The sequence below is a fragment of the Elephantulus edwardii genome, unplaced genomic scaffold, assembly GCF_000299155.1.
Source record: "Elephantulus edwardii isolate Elephantulus edwardi_28Jun2011 unplaced genomic scaffold, EleEdw1.0 scaffold00012, whole genome shotgun sequence".
Classification (NCBI taxonomy): Eukaryota; Metazoa; Chordata; class Mammalia; order Macroscelidea; family Macroscelididae; genus Elephantulus; species Elephantulus edwardii.
Genome location: NW_006399762.1, coordinates 9522013 through 9540256, shown reverse-complemented (window position 1 = coordinate 9540256; position 18244 = coordinate 9522013). Strand labels below are relative to the sequence as shown.

The 18244-nt window shown below is 38.4% G+C and overlaps 1 protein-coding gene across 1 annotated transcript in view; it reads right to left on the bottom strand.

Annotated features, from left to right (window-relative positions):
* Positions 1–313: 313 nt before the first annotated feature.
* Positions 314–18244, bottom strand: part of LOC102869916 (neurotrypsin-like) — a 125157-nt gene continuing 107226 nt past the window's right edge. Inside the window, exons 11-13 of the mRNA XM_006881136.1 lie at positions 17291–17413; positions 2832–3112; positions 314–621 (exon numbers count right to left, since the gene is read on the bottom strand). Coding sequence (XP_006881198.1) covers positions 314–621; positions 2832–3112; positions 17291–17413 — 712 coding nt within the window. The remainder of the gene's footprint in view (positions 622–2831; positions 3113–17290; positions 17414–18244) is intronic.

Sequence of the window (18244 nt, the reverse complement as noted above, 5' to 3'; positions counted from 1 at the left end):
GTTAACAATCCAAACAAGTATAAAAACAACCTTCCTGTAAGATCAAAATACACTTTTGTGTAGAGAAGGAAAGATTCTAATCTGTCTAGTGAAACTGAGTAGACAACTGCTAATTAAGGGATAATATTACACCGAGGTATCTGTAACCAGTAATAATCACATCACAACTTCTCAAAAGCAGCAAGGGTACTTGAGTCCAAAATCCATTTTTATCACAAAGTAGAAATGTGGATCTCAGATCCTATTATCTCTGGCTCAGTGCTAATCAGGGAAGTTTAAAACTTCATCTTTTAATTTTTAAGTTTTTGAACAATTAGAGTTTGGTGACACTTTTTATCCAAGGTACAAAGGCTGAGACTTTGGTATAAACACCAGGAGAATCCTTTGCTCCACAGCCATAGCCCCAAGAGGTCACCCCAAATACAGCCCATGTCTCTCCAGGTCGTTCACACATGAGTGGGCCTCCACTGTCTCCTTGACAGCTGTCCACTCTCTGGGTTTCATGGAGGTTTCCAGCACACAGCATCCTCCCTGTGAACCGACCTTTATAGCGTTCTTCACAAAACCTCTTGGGAAGCAATGGGATAGCTGCTTGTTGTAGAGTTCTTGAATAGGCTCGTCCTGTTTAGACCAAATAATCTGAATTAGTGAGATTTCAGGCAATAATTCTAAAATGAACTGAGCAGTTATGAAGGCCTTGGGAGGAATAAGGGAGATTGATCCTTAAGGAGGCATTAGTTTTAAATTAGTCAAAATTAAGACAGTATCTGCCATTTTCTATGGCAGGTAATAATATTTAACCCATCAGTAATCTATTTTTCAGTACTGAATGTGGAATGATGGTTAACTAGCATTTATGGACTTTGTTAAAAAAGTATATTTTCTGAAGAAAAGCTGAGAATTAATTACTGCTACTTTTACATTGTTCATTCCACTAACAAGCATATGACTCATCAGTGGCAAATGCATAAAGTGATAGCTCCTCACTGGGAGCATGACATTGCAAAAGTATGATTCAGAAAATGTTGGGCATATTTTCCAATATATCACCTGTGGCTCACTGGCTGAGAAGAGTATTTGCTGGTAAACGGTTTACGTTCATTATTCCTTGTGCAGTGGCTAAAATGAATATATACCTTTCATGATAACTTTCTTTGATCGATCTTAGCTAGAATAACTAGTCCACGGTAAAACATGGTCCAAATTTACTTTCCTAATCACTTCTAATTCAGGTGTAATGTCCAAAGATGACTCTTATATTCGGTACACTGTATCCTCTCAGAAACTCTAATGAGTCAGCATAATATAGTGAAAAGTCGCTTATTTTGAACTGATTTTGCCACTATGATTATCTTTTGGGTTCTGGGGGTACTTAGATTTGCTCTGGTGACCTAGAGGTAAGGAATTGCACTTCCTCTTGTGGCTCTGAAGGAGAAAGATGAGCAATCTCTTCCTGTGAAATTTACAGCTTGTGAAACCCAGCGGTAGGGTCAATTCTGATTCGATGGAACAAAACAAATCTGCCACAGATGGTCTCATTTTCTTGCTTTGAAATAGTGTAAATCTTAAGTCTGCTTTTAGTGTAGCATGTGATAAAAGAACACCAAACCTTGTGGCATAGTAAGGAGTTCCACTGCCAATCCAGACACAGAGACAGATGGTTTGAATCTACCAGCTGCTCCATGGGAGAAAGATGGGTAATCTCTGTGATTTAACAACCTGCTAGAAGGTCAGCTGTGAGTCACTTTTGACTCAACACATAACAAACAACTGAAAATATCATCTGTAGAACATAATGGTTCAACATGCTTGTAGAAGACAATTATCAAAGCAATTCTTTTCAATCAAGAGTCAATTATTTCTCATTAAAGTCAGGTGCCCTGTTTGAAGACCTGTATTGAACATGGTAAGTGGTGAATGGGTTTGAATTCAAAGATCTAAGTATCTGTTCTCAAAGAATGCATCCATTAAAATCTTTTGGAGCAATTCTATGCTGTCACATGGTTGCAATGAGTAAAAATTGGCTTGGCATTTAACAATAACTTAATGGGGAGAGAAGAACGCAGGAGTATAAAGGGGATGTTAAAGAGAAGTATAAATGAATTGGACCTCTAACTTCAATCTCTGTAGTTTTGCTTTTTCTGTTCTATATTTAGGAATTTTCCATAAGATTTCATTTGATAAATGGCTCCATTGCATATAACAAACCATCAACCACAATGATTCTAAAAGCCCTTTGTTGAACTGGTTCCATTAAGATCATCTGGAAAAGCTTTTTAAAACAAATATAGATGCCAGACCAAAATCATGGGTGGAGTCTTAAAAATATTACACCTCTCTAATTTGGGGAACTAAATGATTCTGGGGGATTCTTTATTCCTTAAGTATCACCAGGGGAAATAAGGTCGAATATTCCACCTTTGTATTAAAGGCAACTGAATTACTGTTAAGTCTTAAGCCAACAGAACTCTTCCACGATATGGATCCAAATTATATGCATACATTTCACAACTGGTGTTTTCAAGCATCACTAATTCTTGAACACATTTAAAACTGACTACTACACTTGCAAATGAGTGGGTGATCCAAGGCAAGATGATATTTCGGAAAAAAACCTTCAAAATTTGTTGCTGTGGAGTGAGAACCACTGGGTTTTCCAAGGCTGCATGCAAGTCTGTTGGGAGGAAACTGCCCATCTTCCTCTGGGGAAGCTGCTAGTGGATTCATACAGCCAGAGATGCACTGCCTTGGAGTTGGCCATGCAACTCCCTGACAGACAATACCATCAGAGCTCCCTAGATTTCCTAATTATTTTGATTTATTTACATTACCTGTGTCTCCCCATCCTGTTATGTAACAATTTGGAGCTGTTTTCTGTGGCCTCTCTCTCCTGAGTGGTAAACAAGCTGGCAGAACATGGCTGCTGAATCTGGCGCATTGTTCTTCAGGCCCTTGTAATCGAACCAGGGCAATATCATAGTCACTGCTGTCTGGTCGATACTCGCGGTGAATCACAATCTGCTGAACACCAATTTCTTCTTCAAATTCCTCTGGCACTAGAGTATGATAATCTCCAACTCGAACAACGTAGTTCCTTGTGCTATTTCCATACCTAAGAGGCAGAAAGAGCTAATGAAGGGTCTGAGAATTGGTGATAATCAGCAAAAAAAGGTATCTAAGTCTCTGTTCAAGTCTCTTCCTTTTGTATATTGAACTTTTCCATATCTCAGGCCCCTTTATTTGGTCCTTTATTTAACAACACATTTTCACTCTTTTCATGTGTTAGTCCACATTTCTAATTCATTTCTGAGAAAAGCAAATATGGAGGATGAGTAAGAAATAAAGGAGGATTGGTAGACTCTCATTTGTTCACCAAAAGAACGATAATGAAAAGAGCAACAAATTGTATAGGACAAACTTAAAGTTCTGTATTTGCTTTCTTTCATTCTCTATGATTTCCAAGAATGTTCATTCATTGCGAAGCTCAGTGAAGACAGATACCATGTCTGATCTAGCTTATATCACAATGCAAAGCACAATGCCCTTCACTCCCAGTTACTGTCGTGTTGTTAGGTGCAGTCAAATAGAATACAACACATGAGTACAACCCTATGAGCAACAGATCTGAACCCTGTCCTATCCTGTGCCATCCTCATCATCTCTGACACATTTGAGCCCATTGCTGCAGTTGTTCCTGGTAGGTGCACTCAATTACTCCCTCTCCAATGAGCTGCACACCGATGCTGCATGTATAGGTCAGCCTATCATGACATTCCCTCAACCCATTTTAGTTCTAATGTTACTTCAGTGAGGTCTGCTTTCCAGCTCCCATGTTTCGTTCCAATCCTTTCTATGTTCTCTTAGCTCCCAGACCCCCAATATGCCTTAAATGGTTCTACTTTTCCTTTGTTCTTTAGCACTTACACTTTTTAACAAATTACCAAGCATACTAAAATTTTTTTATGTTTGTTATTCTTTAAAGATCCTTGCTGGCATGAATGATGGTTAAATAGCTTGGCTGTTACCGAAAAGGTCAGCAGTCTGAACCTAGCAGCTGAGCTAGAGGGGAGAATGGAGCATTCTCCTGTAAAGATTTCTAGCCTTGGAAACCCTGTGGGCCAGTCCCATTCTGTTCTATATTACCATGGATCAGGTTACTATCACAGGGTTAGATTTTTGTTGTTTGGTTTTCTTTTGTTTTTCTTCTTCTCTGACTTTACTTGTTTCAGTGAACTGTGTTTAAGGGCAGAGATCTTTGTTCTATTGGTTCATGCATGTATCTTAAATCTCACCAGGGAAAATATGGTCAGATATTCCACGTTTGTATTAAAGGCAACTGAATTATTTTGTTGGAAAGTATAGCTGAAGCCAACATAACTCTCCAAGGATATGGATCTTAGGTATCTTAAATACCTAAAATCTACCCCGAAGTAAGACTAAAATAATGTATATTTGCTGAAATGTGAATGAATGAGTGTGTGATCTCATGTTCATTCATTTTTTCCCCCCATGATAGTCAATTACATTCAAAACAGTGTTTACAAGATTGTTAGGTCTCAGCTTGTTCTTCAGGCAACATAATTGGATTCTGACATATCCACCATCGCAGAGTTTCTCAATTTTAGCACTATTTAGGGCAAGAAAGCTCTTTGTTGGCAGAATTGTCTGGTATAGGATATTTAGCAGTAAACCTTGCCTCTTTTATCAGATGCCAGGAGCACCCACTACACTATGTGTGACAACCAGAAGTGTGTCTGCTGCTTCAGATGACCCCTCATTTATTCCCAGGGGAAGTGAGATGGGGGAGAGGAAGCCAATATCATCCTAATTGACTATCATGGACTATTTGACCTAACCCACCTCCTGATTACTTCTTTTTTCTCCTTGAACACCTTGTTCACTGTCTTTGCTTCTACCACTGTTTACACCCTCTTGAATGACTTAAGTTTTTAGCATTGGTCTCTGCCTTCCTCGCTGCAATGAGTATATCTTCTACCTCATCTCAACCACCCACTTAGAGTGAGGTTTGTTTTCACCAAATACACTTCTGAAATCTTGATTTCAAGCAGTCTGCTGACATCACTAGTGTTTTATTTCACTCTCATTCTGATCTTGATTTCCTTTCTTACCTGGTTTGGGAAAGAACAAGCTGTCCAAGAGTCAGTAATTTGTAACCAGAGATGGCCTAAATTAACTGTAAAATTTAAATAAAATATATACTTACAACCATTTTTGTAAAAAAATCAAGTCTTACACTTTCAAAGTTGTCCTGAATTAAGGAAAAGGACCAATCCTGAGCCATGATTCCCACAGTCATGTAATCTGGACAATTTTTAGAATAGACTTACTGCATGAAATTTGAAGAGCACAAGACTAGGCTAAATTGTTAAAAAGATCTGTCTTCTAGAGTTCCTCTCCAGGACATGCAGTTATATCCTTCAGGAATAGCACTTTGGCAGAAGGTCTCAATATGCCAACTTTGTAATCATCTGCTATGGTTCTAGACTCTTTAGAGATTCTGTCTTTCAGTACACTTTAGGAAGTTTTAAGTTATGCATTTGTTACTTTGTTAGATTCGTTTATATGATAGTAAAATATACTTCTAAAATAAACAGCTCTGGTTTTGGCTAACACATCATTTAGTTTGCTTTGTTAAAATACCTTTGACTCCCCCTCAAAAACTGGCTGAAATTTCCAGACAAGCTTGAACAGGACAAGATCTGAGAACAAGGAAGAACCTAACTTTAATAAAAGAGTTTTAGTAAACTTAGATTCTTCCTTGTCTCTGAGATGCCACAGTTAAAAATTACTTAGAATTAAAAATGAATGCATTAACAATTAAAGTTGTGCAGTCATATCCTTTATTGTGTATTTTCTCCATGGATTCAACTCTACAGGAAAAACGGCATCTCTAAATAAAAGCATTTTACATCAGCCTGTGCACATCTGCAACTACTAAACTGTGTTTTTCTCTATTGTCTGGATAGAGTTCAGAAAGTGGTTAGCTGAAGTTGAGCTTTTAGAAATGGTTCCACTGGCATAAGCAGAAGTACTCTTGTCTATAGAACCTTCCACTGTGCCTTACATACATAGTGTGTGCTTCAGAAATGGTTTTTGCGTGAATGATGATATGTTGTGTATCTCCAAAGACCATGCATTGCAGGATTCTGCTCAAACCTTATACTAGGTAATGATGGAACATCAGATGTGTCATGATAACACTGTGTTTCTAAAAGGTCTTGTGACTTCTTTAGTTCATTTTTCTAATTACAGAGACTAAGAAATTTCTGATTTTCAGAGCAACAGTCTCTTAACAATTTCCAGCTGTTAGGGTGTTTTTAAGCACAGAGCCAGAAAGATAAAATCAAGTCTTGTTAAGTTAAAGTCCTAGGAGAAATACAGTAATAAGAAAGACGTTGTGTCAGGTACATTCTTTTCACCAAAATTTGTGCTTGTTCTCAGAATAAGACTTTAAAAAGGAATTAGTTTAATATTCAGGAATTTTTCTGTCAATTATATTGCGGCAACATCACTGTAGACAGAAAGTCATTGCATGGCACTGTAGTAGTGACTTAAAATAGAAAACAACAAAAGCAAGCAGTTTACAAAATTCATAGCAGAAGTACAAAGTTTCCTCTTCTACCTGCCAGCAGTATATTACATTCCAAAGTCTGCACTGCATTAATACTAGGGGGAAATATGAACAATAAAAGACAGAAGACATTTAAATAATTCACCCACTACCTCAGATACCATTCTTAGGCTACACACCACACATATGAAAGCTAGAGTGGGGATTCCTATGAGCCTGGAGAGAGGATGAAAGGCACCCAAGCGTTGAGGACTCTCCTTCATAGGGTCGCTATGAGTTGCCTGCGATGCGATGGCACTTAACAACAATAACATCAACAGAGAGAGAGAGATCAGCTGGCCCAGTGGACACAAAGCAATGCTACCAAGCCAAAGGTGGGTGACTTTTAATTCACAGCCCTTGGGCCTGTCTTTCAGTGTTTTTGTTCAGACATTGCTCTAGGTCGTATAGCCCTGGTGTACAAGTTGCCATACAGCAGTCACTTGAGGTTGCTGTGAGGCTGAACACTGTGACACTGATGTGTCAAATGCATTAATTGTAGGTCATCCAATGCTGACAGAGTGGGGTGGAGCTCCCCAATTAAAACAAGCTTGGAAGGAGGAGTGGCATCCACTTCCGTAATAGCTTGCCTCCGGAAACCCTATGAACCTGGTGAGAGGATGAAAGGCACCCAAGCGTTGAGGACTCTCCTTCATAGGGTCACTGAGTTGCCTACAACTCGACGACACTTAACAACAACAAAAACAAGAGAGTGGGGATAGGCAGATCAGAGTTGCAAGCCTTTCGTAAAGGGGAAACGGCAGACCAGAGTTGCAAGCCTTTCAAAAAAGTACCTACATTTAAAGAACCCACAAAAATGAGTGAATGGAAGCTAGCTTAGCTGAGTAACTACATTCTGACTTCATCCTTCTCAGGCTATCATTCCTAGATTTATATATATATATATAGTTGTTGTTACCAGGTGCTATTGAGTCAACTACAACTTGGAGTGATCCTATTAACAACAGATCTGAACCTTGCTCTATCTGTTCCATCCTCATCTCTTGAACCCATGGCTGTAGTCACTGTATGGATCTGTTTTGTTGAGAATCTTCCTCTCTCTCACTGACTTTCCACCCTTCCAAGCATGATGTCTTTTTTCCCAAGGACTAGTCACTCCTAACCACATGCACAAAATATGTGAGATGACATTTCATCACCCTTGCCTCTAATGAAGTCCCTTGCTGCACCTACTCCAAGACATGATTTTTGGTTTTTGGTAGTCCATTAGCTATTCTGCCCTCTTTGCCAGTATCACAACTCAGAGGCATCAATTCTTGCATCATCATCATCAGTCATTGTCCAACTTTCAGATGCATAGCAAGTAATTGAAAAGAGCATGGCTTCAGTCAGGCACACCTTAGTATTCACACTGATATTGTTGCCCCTTATCACCTTGGCAAGGTCCTTGAAAGCAGATTTACCAATGCAACCTGTCTTTTTTATCTCTTGGCTGCTGGTACAAATGGTTTTATTATGGATCCAGACAAGGTTAAATCATTAATGAACTCAATCTCTTCATCTATCATGATGCTGCTGCTTGGTGAGGTGGTGAGTATTTTTGTTTTCTTAATGTTTAAAAGCAATCCATATTGAAAGCTGTAGTCTAAAAGTAATCCATATTGAAAGCTGTACTCTTTGATCTTCTGCAGCAAGCATTTCAAGTCCTCTTTACTTTCAGCAAGCAAGGTTGTGTGATCTGCATAACACAGGTTGTTGATGAGTCTCTGATGCCACATTCCTCTTCATAAAGTCCAGCCTCTTTTAATGATTTGACATACAGATAGAATAGGTATGGAGAAAGGAGGATTAAAAAGTATTGACTGTTCTCTAAGTCAAAGTAAACTTAAATGATGTCATACATAATAATGTCACCTTGAGCTGATAATAATCTATGCTTTATTCAGAAATAATGACTGAAGATTATTTGTCTAATCAGCACTGCAAGAACTAGACAACAAGAGAAGCTTGCTTGATTAAGCAGAACCTTTGCACCTACAGAAATTGGTTAGTCAACAGAACTATAGGAATGCAAATAGAAAAAGAGTTGTTGTTTTGTTGTTGTTACATGTGGAGTCGTTTGTGACTCATAGCGACCCTATGTACAACAGCCCTAAACCCTGCTCTATCCTGTGTCAATCACATTGCCTCTGACACACCCATCCTGATTACCTCAGTCACTGAATCAGTCCACCTCATAGAGGGTCTTCCCCTCCTGCGCTGTCCCTCTACTCTCCCAGCATGATGTCCCTCTCCAAAGACCTGTCTCTCCTTGCAACATGTCCAAAGTATGTCAGACGAAGCCCCAGAATCTTTGCCTCCAAGGAGTAGCCTGGTTTAACTCTCTCTAGGATAAATCTGTTTGTTTTCTTGGCAGTCAGTCCATGGTACATTCAATACTCTTCTCCAGCACCACAGCTCAAAGGCGTCAATTCTCCTTCTGTCCTCCCTAGTCATTGTCCAGCTCTCTGATGCATAAGTGATTGCAAAGACCATGGCCTGTATCAGGCGCACCTAGGTCTCCAAAAAGACACCGTTGCTCTTGAGTACTTTAGAGAGGTCCCTAACAGCAGACTTTCCCATCGCAATATGTTTTTTTATTTCCTGGCTGCTGGTGCCAAGAGTGTTGACAGTGGAGCCAAGCAAACTGAAGCTGTGAACAATCTCAATCTCTTCACCATCCATCCTGATGCTACCAATTGGTCCAGTGGTGAGAATCTTTGTCTTCTTGACATTGAGCCTCAGTCCATACTGAAGGCTGCAGTCCTTGACCCTCTGCAGTAAGTGCACGAGGTCCTCCTCAGTTTCAGCGAGCAAGGTTGTGTCATCTGCATAACGCATATTGTTGATAGATCGTCCACCAATCATAACGCCATGCTTCTCATAGAGCCCAGCCTCTCAGATAATCTGCTCTGCATACAGGTTGAAAAGATATGGAGATAGGACACATCCCTGGCGCAAACCCTTCCCAATTTTGAACCATTCAGTGTTGCCCTACTCTGTTCTGATGACTGCCTCTTGGTCCAAGTATAGGTTTCACATTAGCACAATTAAATCTTCTTCTCAGATTCAGCCACAGTTTGTTATGATCCATGCAGTCAAATGCCTTTGCATAATGAAACACAGATAGACATTCTTCTGGTATTCTCTCTGCTTTCAGCTAAGGTCCCTCTAACATCGGCTACAATATCCCTAGTACCACGACCCCTTCTAAACCCAGCCTGGACTTCTGGCAGTTCTCTGCTGATGTACTGTTCCAGTACATTGTTGTTGTTAGGTGCTGTCAAATCACATATGACTCACGGCGACTCTACAAACATCAGATCTGAATCCTCTCTTACCCTGTAACATCCTTACAATCTCTGACACACTCAAACCCATTTCTGTAGTCATTGTGTCAATCCACTTAGTTGAAAGCTAATTTCACAATATGAAATACATTTCCTTTGATCTCTTGGTTTCTAGTACCAAGAGTATTGATTCTGGATTCCAGCAAGATGAAATCATTGACAACTTCAAACTTTTCTCTGTCCATCATGATGTCAACTATTGGTCCAGTGGGGAGTCTTAATTTACAGTAAAATATCTTCATCTTTAAAAAAAAACAACTGAAAGGAAAACAATTTCCTAGAATCTGATGTAGTTTTCCTATACTGTAAGCTTTACAATTGTTGGGGGTTTTGTGCTAACAAGGAGATTATAGTACATAGCAAAGTTATGAACTGCAAGTTTGAACCTTGCCCTATCCTGTAACATTCTCACAAGCTTTGCCATTCTTGAGTCCCTATTACTGTATCAGTCCATTGGTTGAGGGTCTTCCTTCCTTTCTCTAACCCTCTACCTTTACCAGCAAGTCTTTTCAAGGACTGGCCCCTCAGATAACATGTCCAAGGTATGTGAGACAAGGTTTCACCATTTTTTGCCTCTAAGAAGAACCCTGGTTGCACCACTTCTGAGATAAACCTACTTGTTCTTTTGGCAGTCCACGGGATAGTCAATACTCTTCTCCAATACCACGATTCAAAAGCATCAATTTTTCTTTGGTCTTTCTTATTCATTGTCCAACTTTGAGATTCAGAACAAATGAAAATATTGTAGTTTGAATCAGGTATACTTTAGTCTTTAAACTGACTTCTCTGCTCTTTAGCACTTTTTAAAAGAGGTTCTTGTCAGCAGATCCCCAATGTAAAACGTCTTTTGTTTTCTTAATTCTATCATGGTGCTGATTGTGGGTCCAAGTAAAATGAAATCACTGACTCAATTTTTCTCCATCTATCAATACTGTGTACTGGTCCAGTGGTGAGGATTTTTGTTTTATTCATGTTAAGATGTAATCCATATTGAAGGCTATAGTCTTCTGCAGTAAGTGGTTCAAGTCTTGTTTACTTTTTGCAAACAAGGGTATGTCAGCTGCTAGTTGTTGAAGGATCTTCTTCTAATCCTAATGCCACATTCTTCTTCATGTATTCAAGCTTCTCAAATGATTTGCTCACCATATAGATTGAATAGGCATGAAGAAGTTTACAACCCTTGAAACATTTTTTAAAAAATTATTTTAAGCCATGCATAGTTCCCTTTGCATATTCAATAAAACACTTGTAAACATCTTTCTGGTATTTTCTGCTTTGAGCCAAGATCCATCGAACATCAGCAATGATACCCTTCATGTCCCAGCGTCTTCAGAATATAGCCTGAATTTCTGGAAGTTTCCTGTCAATATACTGTGCCAGCCATTTATCTTCAACAAGATTTTATTTGCATATGATAGTGTTTGATAATGTCTACACTCTGTTTAAACCTTTTTTTTTTTTTTTTTTGCTTGGGAACAAATAGGGACTTCTTCCAGTTGGTTTGCCAGGTAGTTGTCTTCCAATTATTTCAGTAGAAAAAATAATATTGCCAATTACATTTCTTGTCATTAAAGGAGGATTTTTGTTGGTTTGTTTTATAAAAACAGATCCTTGAATGTTACAAATGGTTTGAACTGTACTAGTAATCTGGTATACCATATAGCATATGGGCTGATAACTCCAAGATAGGGGCTCAAATTTGCCTGTACCAGAAAGATGGACAGTCTTTTCCTAGAAAGATTTATTACTGCGACAGTGGGTATGGTTTTGGGTTTTAGTGACTTTGGGCTTGGTTGTTCAAATCCATTCATGAAAGAAAGGACTGAAAATACGCTTCTGTAAAGATAATAGCCAATAAAACTCTGTTAACACGTTGAGTTTCCATGGGTCACACTGGGTGTGGCATCAGTGGAGTTTTTATTAATTTGTTTTTATTTAAAATAAATATCTCTGAGTGAGAGGAAAAATATTGAGCTTATTTTTATCACTGGTGACTGGTCTTACGACAATGAGTTTACTGTATTAAATGTGTGAGTTGCAAAGATTTTAAACATTAAGCACTTCAAAACAGAATTCTAGGAAATCTAAAAAAGTTACAAGCTTAAGACTTAAGTGTAAAGCATATGTAGCACATTGACAGAGTGATTTTTCCTCCTACTCATAATAAACTGAGTGGTAACTGACTTTCTTAGCAGGTGTTTAGAGGCTGTACAATTCACAGGAAGAAACTGTCTACCTTTTCCCACTGAGTCTTTGGGTTGGCAGCACAACCCCCTACCCACCAGGCCACAAGAGCTCACTGTCTCACAATAAAGGCACATCACATGTCACTCTTTTAATCAGTTGCCTTTATCTGGTAGTGCACAAATAATGGTGGGAAAAGCAGAATGATATATGGAAGAAATATATGTTGCTCAAAGTTTTAAATACCACCATTTACTAAATCAGCCAACATTCGTAAATATATCCACTATCTGGCAACTAAGTCCTCACTGTCATCATGGAACAATCAGAAGTATCTCCTATGTGCCAAGTGATGTATTACACATTCAGTTTAAAAACACAAATGAAACCATTAGTGACATTAAGCTATCTAAAAGGAACAGTCTATGGGAGGAAGAAAACCATGAAAGCAAACAAATTAAAGCATGTGCTTAGAAAATAAAAACAGACTCCCCTATCTAGGGAACACAAAATTCAGATCACATTTTTCAACCTCAGTGGCATTTGTATGCCTGTATAATTCCTCCACGTTAGTACTTTTAAGTTTTTAATACCTAAGAGTATAGCTTTTAACAGTGACTTGAAAGACAGGGAGTCTTAAATAAGAAGACTAACTTAACCCAATGAATAATTTTTTTTAAACCTAAACTTCAACACAGTCCTGGCACAGAATGGTGAGCACATCCAGGGCTGCATCTGGACAGTGCCAGAGACTGTGAAGATGGCACAGAATAGGACAAGGTTCAGATCTGTTGTTCATAGGGTTGCGATGACTTCTAGTCGACTCAACAGCATATAACACATCCAGGTTCTCTGCAGTTTGCTTTCTGGTAAAGTGAAGGAAAACTAGTAAAGAAAATCAACCTGACATCTATTTTTGCTAATATTTGATTGCTTCCTCTTTTCAAATCCTGAAATAATAACCAGTTATTTTTAATACTGTACACAAAATATTTTGCATGTTTTGTAGTCCTTTTGTTCCTCAGTTACACTATCCCAGGTCATTACAGCTTTCATCCTCCAACTACCATAAACAAATACAAGAACCGAATGCTAACGAATGGCAATCCCATGCACAAAAGAACAAAAAGGTTCCCAGTCCTGTACTATCCTATCCCCATAGTTAGTTGCAGACTGGATCGTTTTGATCTACATGGTTTTCAGTGGCTGATTTTTGGGAAGCAGAGCACCATAACTTTCTTCCTAATCCCTCTTCTTTTGGAAGATCTACTAAAATTGATTTGGCATCATGGCAACACAAGCCCGTGGCAAATTAATGACTGGCCACACAGAGAGTACAGTGGGCAGGAATCTAACTTTGATCTCACATATGAAAGGTGAGAATTCTACCCCTGAACCAACACTGTCACCCAAGTTAATACTTACCATCCTTCAAATACACCTCTATTACTACTTTTTACTACTGTATTTTCAACATCAGGCATTATCTATGAAAAAAATGAATACAGTTTCTCACTGTTCTGCCAGCTTGAACAGATTCTGTAATAGAACCCACTTTTCCTGCCACATCTAGCTTATTCTCTCTTTAAAATATAATAAGGACATTTTTTAAAAAGTAGCAGAAAAAACAACAAAAATAAATGAATTCTATGTTAAAATTTTAAAAATTTCTATTTCATATCTGTTGTATGTGAGACTACAAGAAATAAACCTAAAAGGATTCGACATAAACAGTGGTTAAATATTTTTAAAGCCTTAAATATGTGACAACCCCCCCCCCCAAAAAAAAACACTGTCTCTTCAAGCCTGAACATCTCCAGTTTCTTCAAAATAGTTGAGAAGGAGACTTCCAGGTAAAACAGCTAACCAGGAAGATGGGAGCCTCAGCCCTCTTCAATGCAAGATACCAGGAACAAAGAGAACAGACAAGGAGGGCACTTTTGGAACACTGAGTTGAAAAAGAATATAAGGACATAGTTTAAAACAATTGAGATATATCTTCCTTTCCCACCACCCTACTTGGTGTACCATGCCTCCTTTTCACAGTGTGTCAGTCAGGACAGTTCTGCTTGGTCAAAGCCATGCTTTTATTCCCCTACAATGGCTTGAGAAACGGTAAGATGGACAGCAAAGTTCTCTGCTGCTTTCCCCAGACATTTATGCTTCTATCAGTGCAGCTCAAGATTGAATTAACTTTGTGGATTATAAATTTATGAGTGTTTTTTACTTGCTCTGAAGTCATGTTTCCTGGAACTCAGGCAGCATTTTACTTCGTCCTTATCTATACTGTTGGAATCAGCCTCTGACCATCATGATCCTGCCTTTCCCTCCAAAAATCCAAACATCCAAAAATAAAATTAACTTTCCATCAGTGTCCTTCTGTGATTTAATAATTAATATGTTGAACAGGATAAAGTTAAGGGGTCATGGCTACTCCATTATATTCTTCCTTATATTCATTCTTCATATATCTAGACCATATTCTAGTCTATCCACTAAGCTCCATGTGAGGTTAATGGTTACTGCACATAAGAATCATGAGAAAAATACAAATACCTGGATCTCATATGCAAGAATCAGTAGACCTGGGAAGGGAACCCAGGAACCTGAATTTTTAACAACCTAAATAAATCTAAGCTAAGAATCATATTTTGAAAATGTTTTCTAAACTTTTCTTTCTCACACCAAGCCATGTGTTTCTCTTCTGGGTTTCTGCCATTACATCAGAAACTCCATGGCGGCAAGGATGCTATCTATCTTATTCTCTACTATACTGTAGTTCTTAGCAGGATGCCTGGGATTATTGAGATACAATAATTACTGGTAAACTTTAAAAATTAATATCAACTTTATATCAGTATTACTATTACAACATGATTATATTAAACCTATTGGCATATAGGTGGACTCCTAAACCCAATTATTATTACAGAAATGGCAAAGGCTGTGTAAAATACATAATTTTATATTCTAGTGGCCCTAGTAGCAAGAATCACAGTTCAAGGCCACCAGCTGCTCCACAGGAGATGGATGGTCAGCCTCCTCCTGTATGATTAACTGCCTCTGAAAACCCACTGGAAGGTCAGCTATGAGTTGGTTCTCACTCCAAAACACAACAACAACAGTATATTGAACTTTTTATGAAAGTGTATAACATAAATATTTATTGAAGTAGGAGGACAGAATCAAGACTCTAGAAATAAAACTCTATATGAGATTCTGACAAATGACAGAGTTTGCATGAATCAATGGGTCAAGAATGAAATCTTTAATAAAAGCCACTGAAAAAAAAAAAAACCCTAGCTATCTATGAAAAGAAGCATAAAGTCAGATCTCTTCTATACACTTTACACAAAGCCAATTAACTAGATTAAAACAATAAAGTGAATATTTTCATTAGATAAGACTCATAGTTATTGCTGCCAGGCTGGAACTGATTCATAGCTGACCTTCCAGTGGGATTTTGGAGGCTGTAAATTGCACAAGACTGGCCATCTTTCTCCTGTGATGTGGCTGGTCAAACTACCAGAGAGACATGACCTTTTGACTAGCAGTATAGCTCTCAACAGACTATGCTACCAGGACTCTTAGCTAGGACTTCTTGTTGTTGTGTACTGTAAAGTCAGAACTGGCCCATAGCTGACCCTCTAGCGGGTTTTCAGAGGCAGTTAATCGTACAGAAGGAGATTACCCATTCTCCCATAGAGCGGAGTGGCTAGTGGCCTTGAACCATGTGCCTTCAGGATTGCAGCACAGCTTCTTGCCACTAGGCTACCAGAGCTCCCTTATATAGAACTAGGAAAGTATTTTTCAATTACAATGTAAGAAGATAGCACAAAATTTTAAAGGAATAGATTGACACATTTAAATATATTAAGATTAGAATATTTTTTACCATACTGCAAGATGAGAAAAGGTATTTGCAGCATATAACAGCAAGATATACATAAAACATACTGATGATAAATGTTTACAAATTACAAAAATTCAGTAGGAAAAAAAGGAAAAGAACAGGAACACAGAATCCATAAATGAGGAAAGAACTAATGGGGAAATAAAATTAAAGGAAATACAAAAACTCTTAAGATTGGTACCTATTAAAATTTTTTTGTCACCCAATGTATATAGAGATTGAGGGAAACGAAAACACTGCTGTAATATAAACTGGTACAGTTACTTTAGAAAAATAAATTCATAATGTCTAATGAACTTACAAAGAAGCTCTGGTAGCCTCGTGGGTAAGAAGTTTTGCTGCCAACTGAAAGGCTGGCAGTTCAAATTCATCAAATGCTTCAAGAGAGAAAAATGAGCAGTCTTCTCCATTGTGATTGATTTAGCCTCTGAGAAGCTACTGGAGGTTCAACTTGGGTCTCAGTGGCATATAACAACAGCAACAGAATAAATCTATACTCTTTCTTTAAGAACTGAAAATGGCAAATGTTCATTTTATTAACTCTGGATAACATACAGGTGAGTACATGGAATATCTGCCCAACTATTCTGTATCTCTCTTATTAAATTATAAATAAAATAATAAAAAGAAAACAAAACAATATGGTACATTTTTAAAAGCTATTATGACAAGTTTGAAACATAAATTTAGAGAGGGTATTTAATGGAACACATATGCTCATCACTTTACCTCAGTAACTATCAATATTTTACTAAATATCTGTGTATAACTTAAATACCAAAATTCATGGTGAGAAAGGAGCCATTAACTAGAACCTAAGGAAGAACACTGGACGAGGAGGATGGAGGTCCTGGTTCCTCTGCATGCCCTGTCCATATGAGCACACACTGATATCTTTCCTGCACTGGGAGACAACTTCAGTTTTTACTGATAAAATGTCTGGGACAAGAGGAAATAACCAGAACCAAGTTATGGGAAAGTCAAGACTAAATCATGTATAATCTGACTTCCTAAAAAAAACAAATAGAAAAATAAAAAATGCCCACACTACTAATAAGATCCAAATGACCAAAACCACTGAAATTGCACTACCTATTCCTTAGCATTGATTACTGTACAGCGTCCCAGAGATTTGTGTGCCAGAACCGGAGCATAAAACAGAAAGCAGCAAACAAAAGTCAAGATGAGCTATTCAGAAGGGTAGACACATACCTCTTGAAACAGTGAGCTGCTGTAAGGACCCAGCAGCTACTCAGGAGAGTGGCCCCACAAAGAAGCCTACCGTCTCCGTGGGATGATTTCAGCCGAAGGGAAACTTGCCAAGGCCAACCACCCCTAAAAAGAAAACAAGCCAGTTATCAAGATCCACTTGTCGGCGCCAACTCCAGACCAAGCATGTCAGAACATAACTGTGTTACATTAGGTTTCCTATGACTAATTTTTTCAAAAGCAGATCTTAAAGCCTTTCTTCCAAGGTGCCTCTGGCAGGACTCAAACTGGCAGCTTTAAGTTATCAGTCACACTTACTGCTCGTACTAACCATGTATCAGCAAAACCCAACATTCCAATTAAAGGAATGCCTTAGGAGACTTTGATGTATAAATGGAACTCTAACATAAAGTAAGTATCTTCCTACTTTCAAAGCTATGCTCCTACAACTCTGAGCAGACTGCATATAAACAACATTGAAGCTTGGAGTGTAGGCTACCTCTGGTGTTAGACTAAAGTTGGGGTGTGTTTTGTTTGGTTGGTTGGTTTTTAGCCATTACCTTAGCCCCCTTTGGTCTTCAGCTACCTTAACTGCAGACACATGGTCTTGCAAATGATCAACAACTGTGGGACTAGTATAAGAGAGTGTACTGGGGAGCAAACTTGAGGGAGACCTGAGCAAGACTGTTAGGAGAGAAACCCTGTCTGTAAAACCCTGGTGATTGTTGTGGAAAAGCTGTAATGAAATTATGGTAAGGTATAACCAGAGGTGCCTTGACATAAAGGCCACAGTAAAAGATTTGCTATTTTTGTCAGATAATTAAGGAGAAGCTGACTTAATAGCTGCTTTGAAGCAAATCTTGATGGATAATTGAGGAAACTAGAGGCTTCTTGTTCTCAGGAACAGATATGAGGCTTTGAACACTAATGAACGAAGGCCAGATGAGTTGTGGGAGG